The 18512-nt window shown below is 41.1% G+C and overlaps 1 protein-coding gene across 1 annotated transcript; it reads left to right on the forward strand.

Moving 5' to 3' along the window:
* Positions 1-6693: 6693 nt before the first annotated feature.
* LOC308079243 (microfibril-associated glycoprotein 4-like) lies at positions 6694-18184 on the forward strand (the record flags this gene model as incomplete). Its single annotated transcript, XM_080420618.1, has 4 exons — positions 6694-6729; positions 7731-7802; positions 11092-11639; positions 18118-18184. 4 exons carry the CDS (start codon positions 6694-6696, stop codon positions 18182-18184), a joined length of 723 nt encoding a protein of 240 aa, XP_080276744.1.
* Positions 18185-18512: the final 328 nt, after the last annotated feature.

The following is an 18512-nucleotide window of genomic DNA, read 5'->3' on the forward strand; positions in this document are numbered from 1 at the left end:
CTCGACGTTGGCTTCATGAGCCTCTTCTGGCGCCGCAATGTGCCTCTTCAGGATTAGATATTGTGACATTTTTAATAATTGAATTTCACTTATGGTGTGTGACGATACAGTCTCTGTTGATTATTCAAGTCCTCAAAAACCCACCACCCTTGTCTTTTCTGATTTCTTTGGCCCTCTTTTGAACCCATACATGTACTGTATGAGAGCTGTCACTTCTGCCATTAAGGATTCCAGCCCTGTGACTCCGCTGGGGTCCGTGCTTGCTAAATCGATGCAACAGTGGATCTCAGCATATATCCACCTGGACATATCCGGATAAAGCTCAACTCTTATGACCACGTGCCGGCATGGCTCAGCATGAAACGGCTTCACATCGTCACCTGTTTCAGCTGTTCTGACTTTTCACTTGAAAATGTAATCATGAGCTTTGCGTTATTTGAACATGCAACTGCTCAACAACTGGAGAGTAGGCCTAAACAGTATTTAAACGTAATGTGAGAACATGATTAGCTTCCTGCTGTGTTACTTTCGTCAACGATAATGATGATGACGTGATTTTGTCATCTCCCCTTTTTTCATGACGAAGACGAGACTGTGACGAGCTAAACGTAGCTCTTTTGACGTATATTGTTTTGGTAGACAAGATGAGATACGGAACTTCAGTGTGTTTCTATGGGGGATTAGTGGCCAATCACAGGGAGGGTTCTTGCCTAGGAGCAGCATGCAGCTCTGTGATTGGGTGGGAGGCTGGTGTACGTTCCATCGCATAAGATGGACCAACAGATTGCACCTAATTATTGGCTAATTCTGGTACATAATCTCGTGGGACGTGTATCTCAAAGCCTGGAGGGATGATTGCTCTGACATTATTAATTCACAAAATTTGCATGCAGTAGTTGTCGTTGACCGATTTGAAAAATATCCGTGAATTGAGGTCCTTGGCCTGCTGGCACTGGCAGTTTGCACAATAAATACGCTGATTAATTTGCCAGGTTAACTGTGGACAGACAGACAGACAGACAGACAGACAGACAGACAGACAGACACACACACATCTCCGACTGCCTGGCAGAAATAACAATAGACCAATTCAAATATCCCTCTCCCCAAAATAATGATTAAAGTGTTAGGTAATTATAGGTAATTAAGCGAATAACAATATAACATTCTCAAAAGAAACAACTAAAAAGTAGAAATGGCAGCAAATATTAAATGAATAATGTTAGAGACAATAATTGTTAGGCTTGTTTTTACAAACGAATGGACGCCGGAGAATGTTGTGTGATTAAAACAATCAAAGCACACTATTTATCCTGAGTGTGACCCTACTTGTTTTCATAGTGTATGAAACAATTAGGCTAACAGAGAAGACTTAATGAATGAAGCAGTCTCCAATTATAACTTTCACAGAATGTATTGATCAACAATGTTGGGAGAGTATGTCATTGTGTGATAAGGGTTTTTTACAGTATAGTAGACCAGTGATTTTCAAACCTTTTCATGTCAAGGACCCCCAAATTAATCTGCTTCTAACCAATAGAGTCCAAACGGACTCTATTGGTTAGACCTAAACCAATCAGAGCAGTGCTTCCTTGTACGAACCGTTCAGAGCAGTGCTTCCTTGTACGTCATTGCTCCAAATAAGGTGATAAGCCCGCCCACATTTGGATACTGGGCCCTGATTGGTCCCTCACGACTTCGGAGGGAGAGAAATGAAATCTCTATTGAGGGGGGCCAGACCTAATCTGCCGAGGGCTAAAGTGCGATGCAATTTTGCAAAGGCAGATTCGTCTGGAACCAGGCTAACAACGCATCACATTGTGATTAAACTGATTTTAATGCTATATTAACACGTTTTACTGGGGACCCCCTGGAACCCCCTCAAAGACCCCCCCTCTCCCTAGACCCCACTTTGAGCACCACTGGTATAGACCACCAGATGGAAATTGCCACAATGTCACCACCATTGCATTCATCCAACCACACGTTAATGCTGGCGCTCACAAAGTCGGGTGTCGTCGACTGACAAAATGGTCTCACTTTTTAGCTTGTGTCAGTATAATAATAATAATAATAATAATAATAATAATAATAATATTATTAATAATAATAATTCTGTAGTCTACACACCTTTGTGGTATTTGTCACTGGATTATTGGAAAACAGCATTTAACCCATCCTTAGTGACAGGAGCAGTGGATACTAGGGGGCAGTGTCTCGGGGAGCAGTTGGGGGTCAAGTATCTTAATCAGGTACACTTTGACACATTGCTGCAGGGCCTGGAATTGAACCTGAGACCTCTGGGTTCCAAGGCGGGCTCTCTAAGCCTTCAACTATGGCCGCACCTTGTGCCACGCATGCTTTGAATGTTGCAGTTGGTTGGTGTGTGTGTGTGTGTGTGTGTGTGTGTGTGTGTGTGTGTGTGTGTGTGTGTGTGTGTGTGTGTGTGTGTGTGTGTGTGTGTGTGTGTGTGTGTGTGTGTGTGTGTGTGTGTGTGTGCGTGCGTGCGTGCGTGCGTGCGTGTGTTTGTGTGTGTGTGTGTGTGTGTGCGTGTTTTGTTAATGCAGATCTAAATCCACAAAGTCACTTGTAACTCAAGTTTTCAAATAATTGTAGTGGAGTGAAAAAAAAAGTACAATCATTTGCTTGAGATGTCGTGGCGTAGAACTACGTACAGGGTTGCATTGCTCATGGGACGGCCTGACACGCCGCGCAACAACCTTTTTGAACAGGAGATGCATTAACCCATTAAGACCTGAAGCCGATTCTACAAATGTCTTCTAAATCCCAACAGTATTCTGAAAAAAACATATGTTTCTATGTCAGTGGTGCTCAAACTTTTTCATGTCAAGGACCCGCAAAATGATATGTGTTTGGTCGCTTTAAAACAATATAATATATTCAAAGATTTGCACACATCTTCACGATTTTTCAAAAATAGCAGATCTACAAGCTCGTAGCGCGGCACGAGTGCCGCGCTATGAGCTTGTAGATCTGCTATTTTTGAATAGCCAAAGTGTAAAATAATGTTTTTTTAGCTCAAATCAAAAAGTGACACAGATGCGTTCCAGGTCTTCCAGGTCTGCCAGGTGTGCGTTCCAGACAAAATTTGTATAGGAATGAGCCTATAGATGCATAACAATTGTCCATTGTGTGACCTGTAGTGTAGGTGTTAAGCGACGTGTGCGTCACGTCATTAAAATAGAGTGCAACCACGTTTCAATTCAGCAATGCGACACTGACTACGTAATGACATTTTTTTTACAATTTAGGCATTGAGCAGACGCTCTTAATCCAGAGCGAATTACAATAGAGTCTTTTGATAGTAGTTTTGTAGTAGGCTAGTATGGTCAAGTATTTTTCAGAAATGTTTTTATTTATTTATTTATTTATTTTTTTAGAAGGCATCCTACTATATAATTGGAGTACCGTCCGTCTTGGTGTCCGTCTTGGGTCGACCGACCGGCCGACCGGGTATGGGCTAGTTTGTAGAATCGGCCTTAGGCCTAAATGGGTTAAAGGCCTCGACTGATTCTGCATTTCTTAGACAGACACACACACACACACACACACACACACACACACACACACACACACACACACACACACACACACACACACACCCATTCCAGAGAGTGGGGGCTATAATAACACTGTGAAAGCTCCACCGCCTTTAAGTTTTCAGCAGTGGTGTAAAGTAACTAAGTACATTTACTTAAGTACTGAACTTACTGTAAGTACAGGGTATTTATTTTGAAGTATTTGTACTTTACTTGAGTATTTCCAATTTCCGATACTTTTACTTCTACTCCACTACATCTCAGAGGCAAATATTGTACTTTTACTCCACTACAATTATTTGACAACTTTAGTTACTTGTACTCTTCAGATATAAACTATGATATAATAAAACATACATTAACCACTTTAGCCCTATTTTATACCTAGACTATTTGAAAATTGCCAATCTACAAGCTCACAGTTGTGAGCTTGTAGATCTGCTGTTTTCAAATATTTTTGTACATTTACTTTTGGTAGTAGTTTTTGGTTCTGGACTTTAACTTGTAACAGAGTATTTCTATATTGCAGTATTGGTACTTTTACTTAAGTAAAGAATTTGAGTACTTTTTCCACCACTGCTGGTTAGACTCCCAGTCAGTGAAAAGGCCGTTTCAGACGGGGGACTACTGACGCGGGCGTCCTCGCTTGGATCAGCGGGGGATCGCGGCGCGATGTTGTCCAGCACGTAGCGTGGCGTGAAAGCTGACCACAGTCCAGCTCTTGTCGCCCCTGCGGGCGTGCGCATGAAACGAGCATACACGAGGGCGTGGATTTCACAGGACCGCACCCGCTTGCCTCGATCTCGCTCCCTAACCGGCCTTTACAGGAATTATTTGTCGGTTCACATTCCAAACACAGCAGCTATAGTTACCAGTAAGGAAGTTAATTAAATATGATAAACAACACGGTGTGTTGCCAGGAACTTGAAGGATGTTTTTTTACCCAGCTCTTATTAAAACAGGGATTCCCCTAGATTGTAATAATGCAATAGCTTTATCATTGAGACTGCGTAACCATTTAAACCCATTAAGACCTGAAGCCGATTCTACAAATGTCGTCTAAATCCCAACAGTATTCTGAAAAAAATTATGTTTCTATATCAGTGGTGCTCAAACTTTTTCATGTGGAAGACCCCCAAACTGATATGTATTTGGCCGTCGACCCCCATCTCAAAATATTTTGTTCCAGGGACCCCCAGAAATCAAAGATTCAAGTTAAAAATGTTCGCTTTAAAACAATATATATTCAAAGATATGCACACATTTTCACGACTTTCACGATCGATCGAAATAGCCGAACTACAACCTCCGCTGTGAGTTTGTATTTCGGCTATTTTCACGACGTTTGCCTCTTTCTTACGTAGTATTTGACAATTTGGCCAAATTGGTATCAAACAGGTCTTAACAGTCATTACATTGTAACTTTAGAAATGTGCAGATACCCTGTGCAGTATACCTGTATACAAAATTTGGGGGACCCCCAGTTTGGGAACCACTGAGGTACAATATGAGCTGCCATTTACTCTAATCAAATGTTTATTTGACCAACTTATAGTTGGCTTTACGTATAGCCTACTCTTATGGTTTCAGCTTATCCACCTGTTTCCGCGGGAATTTACTGGAGCAAAAATCCTGTGTGGGAAACATCCTGCGGACGGACCGAAAGCAGGAAGTAGCGGCTCAGTGTGTTTACATTTGCCAGCAGAACGTAGCTGCAGCTTCACAGGTCGCCTAGCGATTCTGACTCCAAGAACGTTTGTTAGTAAGTCTTTTATCTCTGCTTTTCTCTCGCTTAACGTCAAAATTCCATCGCATCCGATTTGAAAACAATTTGGCTAAGAAACTTGAACTTTAAAAAAAACTCCCAAAGCTGTGTATGTATGTTCATTTCACTTCGTGGACAAGAGACCTACACGGGACAACCCATATCCAACGCTGCTGTTGGGTGAGAGACCTCCAGAGGAGAGTATCGTTCAGAGACATTTAACGGGTAAGATTAATTTCTACAAGTTCTACAAAATCTGACCTGGCCTGGTCCACGGCAGGGCTCATTGTGATTTATTTGTGTCGCAAGCGATTCAAGCTATCGCAAACAAAAAGTTGCAACGCATTTATGATCACAAACACATGTACTAATCTGTCATTTGTAACGTCACTGTGTGTGTGTGTGTGTGTGTGTGTGTGTGTGTGTGTGTGTGTGTGTGTGTGTGTGTGTGCACAGCGCTTGTTTTTTTTTTCTTCTCCATGCACCTTGCCAAAATAATGGCCTATTTCTAGCCACAAGCAACTCTTTAGGCAAAAATATAATTTCCCAAAAAGACAGATGTAGGCCATTATTTTAGGAAGGACAAAAAAGATGCAATAAACAAAGTTTTTATTTTTTCAAAAAACAAAAAACAATGTGTCATAATCGTATGTTTAATTCAGTGCCTTAAGCATGGTGGTGTGTTAAACATGTACAATTACATCTGTCTCAATCGATAACAACTACTGCAATACATCTCATTGTACACTAATTAAATATGTCTGTACCCGCAGACGACGAGCCAGTTGCAATGGAGGCTTCAGAGGAGCCACATTCCGTGGCAAAGAGCTCACATGATGTCCAGACACAGTGGTCAGACCCAGGAATGGAGGACCACATCTATGCCAAAGCTCCACCTACCAGGACATCTAGCAAGCTGACTGAACCATCCCCTGAGAGCTCACAGTCTGTTGCAAAGGATCTCCTAAAAGATGATGAAAACTGTCTTCTCTACACAGGGATTCCTCTACTTGAATTCAACACTCTTGTGTCACGCTTACAAAGCTTTGCCCGCACATCAACAATGCTTGTTGTAGATGGACCAAGGACCAAGGACCTCAACGGAAACAAGTCCGCAAGGACTTTTTTGGTCGGACCTTTTAGACAAAAGTATTATAAATGTAACTGTGTTGTTTTACATTCTTTTGCCTAATACAAATTTCAATCAATCAAATGTTTTTAATTACATTAATGAAACCTGATTCAGCAAAACGCTTCAAAAGGTCACATAGTCAGGCTAGTAAAACATTGTCATTCTGGATAGATGTAATTGCTGAGCACACTAAGGATCTAATTCCATGGCTGCCTCGTGAAACCATAGAAGCTACTATGCCACAGGTTTTTCTGGAGATATTTCCAAACAAAGTCAGTGTAATTGACTGTAGAGAAAGTGTTTTGCAGAAAGCAAAAAATCTGGACTCAAGAACCTAATCTTACAGTCACTACTATGCTTGTAATGCTGTGAAATATCTAGTTGTAATTGCGCCATCTGGAGTCATTATGTACATTTCAGATGCTTATGGTGGGAACTGTAGCAACAGATTCATAACCAAAAACTCTGTGCCCATTAATATTGTCCCTAAAATGGACAAAATACTTTCGAAAAATGAATTCAACTTGATTATCTCATTGGAAATTAGACAATACTGTTTCTGGATTATCTCATTAGAAATTACATAAGCATTTATTCAGGCCTGTCAAAACGGAAATACATAAAATACAATTAACAGTGATGTGATTGTGATCTACATTGTGTTACATTAACTCTCCTCTCAGATTTACAAGGGCTGCACAAATTCTAACATGAAAGATGATTTGTGTCCTAGGACAAATACATTGATGAAAGATTTCGCACTGTGTTTGTGTACTGTAGGTTACGTGTGTGTGTGTGTGTGTGTGTGTGTGTGTGTGTGTGTGTGTGTGTGTGTGTGTGTGTGTGTGTGTGTGTGTGTGTGTGTGTGTGTGTGTGTGTGTGTGTGTGTGTGTGTGTGTATGATCCATTTACTTAAAGAGAGCCATATACTTTTGGCAGAGATGTAACTTTTTCTCAGTAAAATCATCAGCCAATTTAGGTAGCATGTGTAAGAAGTAGAACTTCTGCAGTTGTTGCACATGTCCATCAGTGTAGTCTTTATTAAATGGGACGTCCACTTCTATGTGCTCACTTGGTGTCCAGACGACCAGCTGGCAACTTTGCCATCATGCCATAGCTGTGAAGCACTTTGTGTTTTGGTTTCTTCCGTCAGTGTAGCTGCTTGGATTGGAGATAGTTTGATGTAGGTTTCATAAAATACCCTGCATTTCCTACAGGTGAGTGTAGTGCTGTGTTCAGTGTGACAGAGTGTGCTCAGGTCTGAATCATGTAGGCTTGGGCTTGCCTGGCCCTGCCTGTTAACATCGGCTCTGCAACTGAGCTGAAGAAGACCATCTGTCTGGAGGTGACTTGAAGTACTGTACTTAAGTACAAATTTGAGGAATCTTTACTTTACTGGAGCATTTTCAATTTGCAGTACTTGTATGTCTAGGCCACTACATCTCAGAGGCAAATATTGTACTTTTTACTCCACTATAATTATTTGAAAACTTGAGTTACTAGTTACTTTGTAGATTTTCATTATTACAAAACATGCATTAAAAACTTTACCCCATACTTCGGCTATTTGAAAATAGCAGATCTACAAGCTTTCTTTGTGAGCTTGTAGATTGGCTATTTTCAAAATACTTTTTAACATTTTGAAGACTTGTGAAATGGGACATTTTGTATAATGAGTACTTTTACTTGGTTACTTAGTTATGGTAAGTGTAAGCCGTGTTTGTGCGCATAGCTTCTCTCACAGTAAAATCCTCAGTGTTCATTATCCAGACCAGTTGTAATTGTGAGTGTGCAAATAGAACCATGCTTTCATTTGTACAGTCATAGTTATATTAAGAAGGTGAGAATAGCCACCACACAATACAATACATGTCCTTTCCTTTGTTGACAGTGGGATAATATGAACGTCATATGCAAATTAGCCATGAGGTGGTCTTAGAATGTCAACAAACAGCACGTCTTTCCTCGCCGACCCAAATAGACTACCCAAATAAAATACTGGAGCATTTGGCTTGGGCCTGCACGTTTAATTATATATTGATCTACCTATCTGTGTTGCATTTTTACTGCTGTTGATGATATGACCTCAGCACGGGACTGATGGTTATCTTAAATGATAATAACGGGTTCATAAATGACGTATTGATTACGTGAATCAGCTGTGTCGGGAGGTATCTAAAACATTCAGAACAGGTCGTAATAATGGATGCGTTCATTTACATTTGCCTACTTAGAACTATGGACTCCACAAAGCGATAGGCCACTTCTTAACGTCATCATGCATTAACACATGCATGATGTGTTAATGCATGTGTACTAGTGCCCCACACGAAGCACTCTAGTTTAAGCCATTCATTTAGTTTGGTTCGGTTGTAATGACAGCCACGCACAGCACACGTTGTCCCTGAGCTCATTGTGACGTTAAGAAAAGCCGAGTCTTAATAACAAACGTCTTGGAGAATCGCTATGGGACCTGTGAAGCTACAGCTACGTTCTGCTGGCAAATGTAAACACACTGAGCCGCTACTTTCTACTTCCGGTCCCCCCGCAGGAAGTTTCCCACACATCAGGAAACTACCCGCGGAAACAGGTGGATAAAGCTCTATTTTGATGCAATTCAAAAGATCTGAACAACTGCCAAACGACTGTATTGTTTGTCTTTATCAGCTTATTGGATTCAAGATTTGTATTACGTCTTATAGACGAGTACAGGAGAGTAACATTGTATTGTATTGTAGCAGCAAAAATACAAGACAAAAGGACAAGTAACAATAGTAACTAGAAGGTAAAGAAAAATAGCATCTACTGTATATAGATAATATGAATATGGATGCACATAGTATGTGCATGTGCGCACTCTGTGTGCATTAATATATGAGTATGTATATGTGCATATGGTTGTGTATGCAGTCTTGATATTCAAAGTGTCATGTGCCAGTTTGTGTGGTATGTGTTTAAACATTGAGGTAATCTCTAATCATTCAACTATGGCCGCACCTTGTGCTGTGCATGTTTTGTGTGTGTGTGTGTGTGTGTGTGTGTGTGTGTGTGTGTGTGTGTGTGTGTGTGTGTGTGTGTGTGTGTGTGTGTGTGTGTGTGTGTGTGTGTGTGTGTGTGTGTGTGTGTGTGTGTTGCAAGGTGGCCACAACAGACATAGCCGGTTCTGGCACTGTGCTTTGATTTTCCAATTTTAGAAGTAAATATCTATACGTTCTTAACAATTTAACCCTCTATACTTGGTTGACCGGAGTTCCACAGGGGTCTGTACTTTGTATCTTCGCCGAAACATTGACGATCTGCAAACTCACGAGTCACAATGCAACATGATGAGCTGTCTATCCTGGTTCCTGTCAGTCTACAGGAATCCTCTGTCAGTTCACATTCCAAACACAGCAGCTAGTTTCCAGTAAGGACGTTCATTAAATATAGTAAACATGTTGTGTTGCCAGGAACTATTAACCCTATAGTTCTCAAACATGTTCGTGCCAAGGACCCCCATAATTACATGTATTTGGACGTGGACCCCCCATCTGAAAATGTTTTGTGCCAGGGACCACCAGAAGAGAAGATTTGTATTAAAAAATATATATCAAAATTTCAAACAAAAATTTTCAATAATAGCAGATATACAAGCTTGTATATCTGCTATTTTGTAATAGCCAACGATAAAATCGTTAAAATGACACAGATGCTTATCCGGTTTTAACGAGTTGAAGGATGTTTTTCTTTTCACCAAGCTCTTATTCAAAATATGAATTCACATAATGCATAATCGTGTATAGCTTTATTACTGACAGACTGTTTACACAGAATCCTAGACAGACGGTCATGCATTTTTATGTTTATTCAGAACAATAATAATAATAATAATAATAATAATAATGTAGTCTACACACCTAGTGGTATTTGTCACTGGATATTTTGGAAAACACCAGTATCTGCATTTAACCCATCCTTAGTGACAGGAGCAGTGGGCACTAGGGGGCAGTGTCTCGGGGAGCAGTTGGGGGTCAGGTATCTTGCTCAGGGACACTTTGACACATTGCTGCAGGGCCTGGAATTGAACCTGTGACCTCTGGGTTCCAAGGCGGGCTCTATAATCATTCAACTATGGCCGCACCTTGAGCAGTGCATGCTTTCAATAATGTGGTTGGTTGGTTGGTGTGTGTGTGTGTGTGTGTGTGTGTGTGTGTGTGTGTGTGTGTGTGTGTGTGTGTGTGTGTGTGTGTGTGTGTGTGTGTGTGTGTGTGTGTGTGTGTGTGTGCGTGTGTGTGTACTATGTAACTAAAATGTATAGGCAGGTCAGACTGGTCTGGTGACAGAGTACCTTTATCTATCATGTGATCTCTTTGGTGTCAATACGTCACCATTCTTAACTATAAGAGAAGGGTCCCACACACAGACTGCATTGAACCTTCTACTGGAGCTGAACATACACTCAACACACTCAGACGTCCTTTGATCTGAACAACAAGCTACAACTCAAAGACTTCAAGATGATACTTGTTGCTGCAGTTCTGTTTCTGGCTGTAACAGTCCACTCAGCTGGCCACAGGGAAATTCGGGAAAATTCCAGAACGGCCGCGCCATTGTACAAATGTACAAATCCCAGAGCTGAATTTTGGTCCCTGCAGTACGCCCCTGATCTGGACTGTGAGGAAATCTACAACATTGGTGATTACGACCCAGTTCTGGACTGTGAGGAAATCTACAAAAATGTCTCCACACAGAGTGGTGTGTACACCATCTACCCCACTACTCCACCTGCCAAGGTCTACTGTGACATGGACACAGATGGAGGGAAGTGGACGGTCATCCAGAGAAGAGTGGACGGCACTGTGAACTTCTACAGACCCTGGGCAGAGTACCGAGCTGGGTTTGGAGACGCATCAGGCGAGTACTGGCTGGGACTGGAGAACATGCATCTCCTTACCAAGAACAAAAGGTATGAGCTGAGGGTGGACATGGAAGACTTTATGGGAAACACAGCGTTTGCCTCTTACTCCTCTTTCTCTGTGGGTTCTGAGGCTGATGGCTACAAGCTGCAGGTTGCTGGCTTCAAGAATGGAGGAGCAGGAAACTCACTGACCTATAGCAATGGAAAGAAATTCTCAACCTTTGACAACGATCAGGACACTAACCCGTCCAGGAATTATGCAAGTCATTATTACGGTGCATTTTGGTACGGGTACAGTCTTTTTGGGTACAGTCCTTTTGCTAACATCAATGGTGCTTACCTTTGGGGAAAAACGGATCATTCTTCAACAGGTGTAGTCTGGTTCCACTGGAAGGGTGATAAATACTCCCTAAAGGCTGTAGCGATGAAGATCAGACGCAGGCGCTGGTCGTTTCTAACGTGGGGTTAGAAAACTTTTTTTGGCCTTTTTCATTGGCCTCTATGACGGTATGCCCTTGATCAGACGTGTTCCTTAAACATGTTTAGGTTTGCATGCATGTATTTTAGAAAAGCACAGCCGTGGTATAAAAGGCATGACGCAATATTTACTCTTTTTCATGGTTTTAATTGTTTTTTTTTCTCTCTCTAGGACTCTTTTTAATCCTAAACTCATACAGTAGATATCTGTATTGTATCATATATTATTACAGTGGTGACCTGTCAGAGCTTTTAAATTAATACATAATCCAAGATGTTGTAAACTTCATCATGAATAAAGAGATGCATGCAAAGACAAAGCAAGGTGTATTGTGTAATGCTTTACTTAAAGGTCGGGTCTATAATTCATTATAATCACATTTACAATGCATTATAAGCTTCATAACACTTGTTATACATGTTTATAACGATACATGACAACTTATAACAAGGTTTATGAAGTATTTTCAGTGTTGGTCAAATTACATTATGCTTAGAAGAACAGCATATTATAACTACCATACTTTTGTATTGTCGCTTGTTTTATAAGTAGAGGGTCTAAGTACTTAGAGTGTATGTTATGCAGAGAGACTCCTTTACAGAATAAACTTGCTGTTACAAATATGCACAGGGCAGTGGTGGGAAAAGTACTACAATTTTACTTGAGTAAATATACAAAAGTTTTGGTGTCAAAATGTACTTAAAGTACCAAAAGTAAAAGTACTAAAATATTTTCAAATAGCCTATGTATAAAATAGGGCTAAAGTGGTTAATGTATGTTTTATAATGTAATCATTTATGCAAAGTAACTGGTAACTAAAGTTTTCAAATAATTGTAGTGGAGTAAAAGTACAATATTTGCCTCTGAGAAGTCAAAGTACTGAAAATGGTAAATACTCCAGTAAACATTTAAGTAAACATTCCTCAAAAGTGTACTTAAGCACAGTACTTGAGTACATGTACTTAGTTACTTTACACCACGGGCACAGGGTCAATCGTATACAGCTACTTCATTCCTATTGTGGGAATGATTTTTAGTTTATTGTAATAATGTTTTACTTAATGTCATATAATGAATATACATATTTGCCATGTTTAATTTCTAGAACCACATCAGAACAGCAATACTATCAGTGAGTGACAATATCTAAAGAGTGTCGTCATTTCCTGTTGTAGCAGAGACATCTGAGGGAGAATCTGAGTACATCCACACATCAACCCTAGCTCACTTAAAGATCCCAGTTGTGGGTTCGAATCCACCGCGGTACATCCAGCTTTGTCCAGAGTCTCTCTATACGAACATAATTGGTGTGTTCAGTAAAAAAGAAAACAAAAACTGATGGTACAAGTGGGTGAAAGTACTTGTTGCACAAACCCCATCATTGCAGTTTTAAGAAAGCTGTAAAGAGATATGGAAAGGAAGAAACAGAAAAACATACATAACTAGACGCGTCGCAATTCAGGGCAATTGCAGAGTGTGGTTGCACCGACGATAGTCGCGTGGTCGCTGCCGCCGGGACTCGAGGAATACGCTGGGAGGAATACCGTCGGAGGCTGTGCCAATTACATTGTCACGTAACTCCTGAGATCACCTGCTTTTTATTTTGAGAGGAGTGATCCCCCCAAAAATCATGTTTTTGCATCAAATGGTTACGTTTTGCGCAGTTGTGGCGCCCCCTATGGATCAAAGTGGAAATGCTTTTGGTGATTCGTTGAGTAAACCACCCTCGACATGTGATTTAAATTTGGGATCGATTGGACGTTTTGTTCGTGATTTTTGGCATTTTTGGTAAAACGGGCCCCTCCCACTAACTTTGGAAGCCAATTACGGACGAACGGTAAGGACTATCAAAATGCCGTTTGGATATATTTATCGCATGGGTCCATAGATGACCTGTACCGATTTGTGTGAGATTTGGACCAAATTTGTAGGAAAAGGAGCAAAAAGTGTGTTTTGAAGAAAATTCAAAATGGCGGAAAATCTATCCTGACGCAAATGGGCGTGGCCTATATGGGGAGATGCGTAGTAACCCAAGGAATCCAGGGAAACATTTTGATTTTACGACCTACGGTTCAAGAGTTATAAGCCAAAACGTAAAGGGCACTGTTATAGCGCCACCATGTGGCCAATTAGTGTAATTATTTTTTCAATAATTTCGGACTAAATTATGAACCTCCCCTCCAAATGTGGTAACTTTAGCTCTTACGGTTTCTGAGAAAAAAATACTTGAATATGAGTTTTTTCACTTTTACATTAAAGCGGATGGGGAAATGTAATGCACTAATAAATCAATATCAATTAAACTATTTAACCAATCTCTTAGCAAAATACAAGCGCACGATTCCAGGTCAAGATGGTCATTTTGAGATATGGCACAACATTGGGGGATAAAAACTGTGGGAGGAGATGCGCGGCAAAGTATTGTTTATCTATAAATAAAGTTCATCAAGTACTATAGTCTGGTTGCCCTGTTAGGGCAACCACACTAACTAGACGCGTCGCAATTCAGGGCAATTGCAAAGTGTGGTTGCGCCGTCGCCGGTCGCAGGTTGTCGCCGCCCGGACTTGAGGAATATGCTTGGAGGAATACCGTCGGAGGTCGCGTGACGTACCATTCGAATTTGGTGCTGATTGGATCCTGTGTTCGTGATACATGGCGTTTTGATTTGAAGAAATAGGCCCCTCCCACTAAAATAAATAAGCCCCTCCCACAAATGTAGTGGGCCAATGACATCGTCATGTCACTCCTGAGATCACCTGCTTTTCAATATGAGAGGAGTGATCCCCCAAAAATCATGTTTTTGCATCAAACGGTTGGAGGAGATGCGGTCTAAAGTATTGTTTATCTAGAAAGAAGATTAATATGATAGTATCCCTAGAACTATAGTCTGGTTGCCCTGTTAGGGCAACCACACTAATAACTAGACACGTCGCAATTCTGGGAAATTGCAAAGTGTGGTTGCGCCGACGCCGGTTGCGGGTCGCGGCCGCCGGGACTCAAGGAATACGCCTGGAGGAATACCGTCGGAGGCCGCGCGACGTGCCATCGGATCCTGCCTTTTTGATACGTGCCGTTTTGATTTTAGGAAATAGGCCCCTCCCACTAAAGAAATAGGCCCCTCCCACAAATGTAACGGGCCAATATTATTGTCAAGTCACTCCTGAGATCACTCGCGTTTTATTTTGAGAGGATTGATCCCCCCAAAAATCATGTTTTTGCATCGAACGGTTACGTTTTGTGCATTTGTGGCGCCCCCTATGGATCAAAGTGGAAATGCTCTTGGGGATTCGTTGAGTAAACCACCCTCAACATGTGATTACAATTTGGGATCAATTGGACGTTTTGTTCGTGATTTCTAGCATTTTTGGTAAAACGGGCCCCTCCCACTAACTTTGGAATCCAATTACGGACGAACGGTAAAGACTATCGAAACGCTGTTCAAAATGGCGGAAAATATATCCAGACGCAAATGGGTGTGGCCTATATGGGGAGTTGCGTCATGACCCAAGGAATCCAGGAGTAAAGATTTTTTGATTCTACGACCTACGGTTCAAAAGTTATAGGCCAAAAGGTAAAGTGGGCTGTTATAGCGCCACCATGTGGCCGACTGGTGTAATTATTTTTTTCAATAATTTGGCAATAAACTATGAACCTTCCCTCCAAGTTTTTTAACTCTAGCCCTTACGGTTTCCGAGACAAAAATACTTCGTGATTTCTGGCATTTTTGGTAAAACGGGCCCCTCCCACTAACTTTGGAAGCCATTTACGGACGAACGGTAAGGACTATCAAAATGCCGTTTGGATATGTTTATCGCATGGGCCCAGAGATCATGTGTACCGATTTTTGACGTAGGAAATTTGGACAGAATATGTGGGAGGAGGAGCTAAAAGTGTGTTTTGAAGAAAATTCAAAATGGCGGAAAATCTATCCTGATTTTTATTTTACGACCTACGGTTCAAGAGTTATAGGCCAAAACGTAAAGTGGGCTGTTATAGCGCCACCATGAGGCCGACTGGTGTAATTCTTTTTTTAATAATTTTGGACTAAATCATGAACCACCCCTCCCACCCCTCCAAGTCTTGAAACTCTAGCCCTTACGGTTTCAGAGAAATAAATACTTGAATGGGAGTTTTTTCCTTTTCCCATTAAAGTGGATGGGGAAATGTAATTAAATGTAATAATAAATCAATATCAATTAAACTATGTAACCAATCTCTTAGCAAAATACAAGCACACGATTCCCGGTGAAGCCGGTCATTTTGACATATGGCCCTAAATTGGGAAAAATAAACTGTGGGAGGAGATGTGGTCCAAAATAAACTGCTAGGGCCTTGGAGGATAACAACAGTCTGGTTGACCACACTAATAAGGAGAGAGAGAGAGAGAGAGAGAGCGCGCGAGAGCGAGAGCGAGAGAGAGCAGACACGCCCGCACGCACGCACGCCCCCCCCCCCCCCCCCCCCCACAAACACACACACACACACACACACACACTCACACACACAGAGACATGGAGGACAGAAGGTTCTTTGGGTTCAGTTTAAACACTGTTTAAACTGTAGAGTTAACTAAACAGTCTGGACAAGAACACAATCATGTTCAAAGTGTTGAAAGAAGAACAAGGTTTCCAGAGCCACCACACGCCAGTGGTGTATTTGAGGCAATACGGTTAATATATATTTAATTTCCATTTTTATCTCAAAAACACCATAGGCCTACATAACATGGAATAACAATGAAACATACAGAGACAAAACAAGCAAAACAATGAATGCAAAAATGAAAAGAAAGACATTTCATCAATATTTGGAGTCCCAGTCCAGCAACCCAAACTGTCAATACAAGTTTTACTTCCTTAGTGTAGAAACCACTCGTGTTCATTGGATCCGGGAGCTCTGACGTCATTTTACGCAACTGTAGATTACTTTAACCCATTTAAACCGGGAAAGAATCTGTCATTTTTAGATTTCTTTGGCTATTCAAAAATAGCAGATCTACAAGCTCATAGCGTGCCGAGTGCCGCGCTACGAGCTTGTAGATCTGCTATTTCTGAATAGCCAAAGAAATCTAAAATGACAGAGATGCGTCCCCGGATCCGTTGGGTTAAGAACAGTCTACAAACTACTAGTTAAGGTATTGCCATAAACAGTCGAGGTGCAACAGAATGTAGTACTTATAGTTACAAACTAACTAGTAGTAACCTACGTTCTGGTGATGCAACCCTACACAGGTCAATTACTGTATGTTATTATAGTGACATTATGTTAATTACTGTGTTCTCATAGTGACATTATTTTACTGTCCAGGTCCATTATTGTATATGTTTTTTAAGGCCATATCGTTAGCCTCATAGCACAATTACCCAAGTAATTGTTTTGCTGCTTCATTGTGCTTTATTGCTATGTCATCAGCTTGCTTGTTACATTCCAAAATGACTTGGAATGCATGTGTTTTGACTGATATTAGGTCAACTTTTTGACCTAAGCATTCTGATAAGCTGAGAACATAGGCAATAAGGCAGGATGAATCAGCAGTGTTAGAAGAGTAGAGTTAGGCCGATATAAATAAAGGAAGATATTATATGATGATACACTTAGAATCTTTTTCATCAACAGACAACATAACCATCAGTGAGACGAGACACGTACAGGGCAACAGCTCCAACTCAAATGGATTGTTTTTTTGTCAAAGAATTCCCATAGTGCAATTTTAGAACATTACTTATTTCAATGTTCGATATGAAAGTGAAAATTCAACATTGAAAATTGATGCTGCTTGTTTATATGGATACAAAAACGAATAGCCTAGTCCAGGTCAAAATAGAAAATGTATATTTCTTTCTTTCTTTTTATCTCGTTGCTTATTTAGTAGCAAAACTCCAACGTATACACAGTCCTACGTTGGGATTTAGGACAGTGAAGACCGGATGACACACAGGAGGACACACAGGTGAGCTATGGAGACCCACAGAGCCATAACAGGGTCATTTTAAGAAGTAGTTGGGGAGGGGTTGTATCTGTCCATATATCAGCTGTACTGAGTGTCCGTTGACAGTCTGTCTCCTGTCTATTTGGATGTCTGCATCAGGGCAGAATGACAGAAATGCCATAGATTATTGCGACAACGTAAGACCAGAATGTCCAGTTGGGTTTCTCAGGCACATAAAATGACAGTAATTCTGTCTAGTGGGGGGTGGGAAAGGTTAAGACTTTGAGAGGGGCCAGTTTGGAATTGCAAACATTCCTAAATTGTGAGTTTAACACTCCTTTCCTCCTTTTGGCAGGGCATTCCACATTTTTGTGGATGATGTGAAAGGTTTGGACCAGGAGAGCACCGTCCTGTCAGTCTGACGATGATGCATGGCTCTTGCTTTGAAAGGTTGACCTCTGAACCTTGAACCCAGTGAGTGCATTGTGAAGGCTTATGGTTGAGCAACAGAAGGGCCTACAGACATGTATGCGACACGCTGATCTACAAACAACTTCACCTGCAGCTGCGCGGCGCACAGCGCGCCTGCGTGCTCCCGGGCATTTGAGAATGTCCAGAAGCCACAACTCCACCGTCTGCAACCTAAGAGAAGACCAGTGGTGGAAAGTAACTAAGTACATTTACTAAAGTACTGTACTTAAGTACTATTTTGAGGCATTTTTTACTTTACTTGGGTATTTCCAATTACTC

The sequence above is a fragment of the Gymnoscopelus braueri genome (assembly GCF_963280865.1).
Source record: "Gymnoscopelus braueri genome assembly, chromosome: 23".
NCBI classification, from domain to species: Eukaryota; Metazoa; Chordata; class Actinopteri; order Myctophiformes; family Myctophidae; genus Gymnoscopelus; species Gymnoscopelus braueri.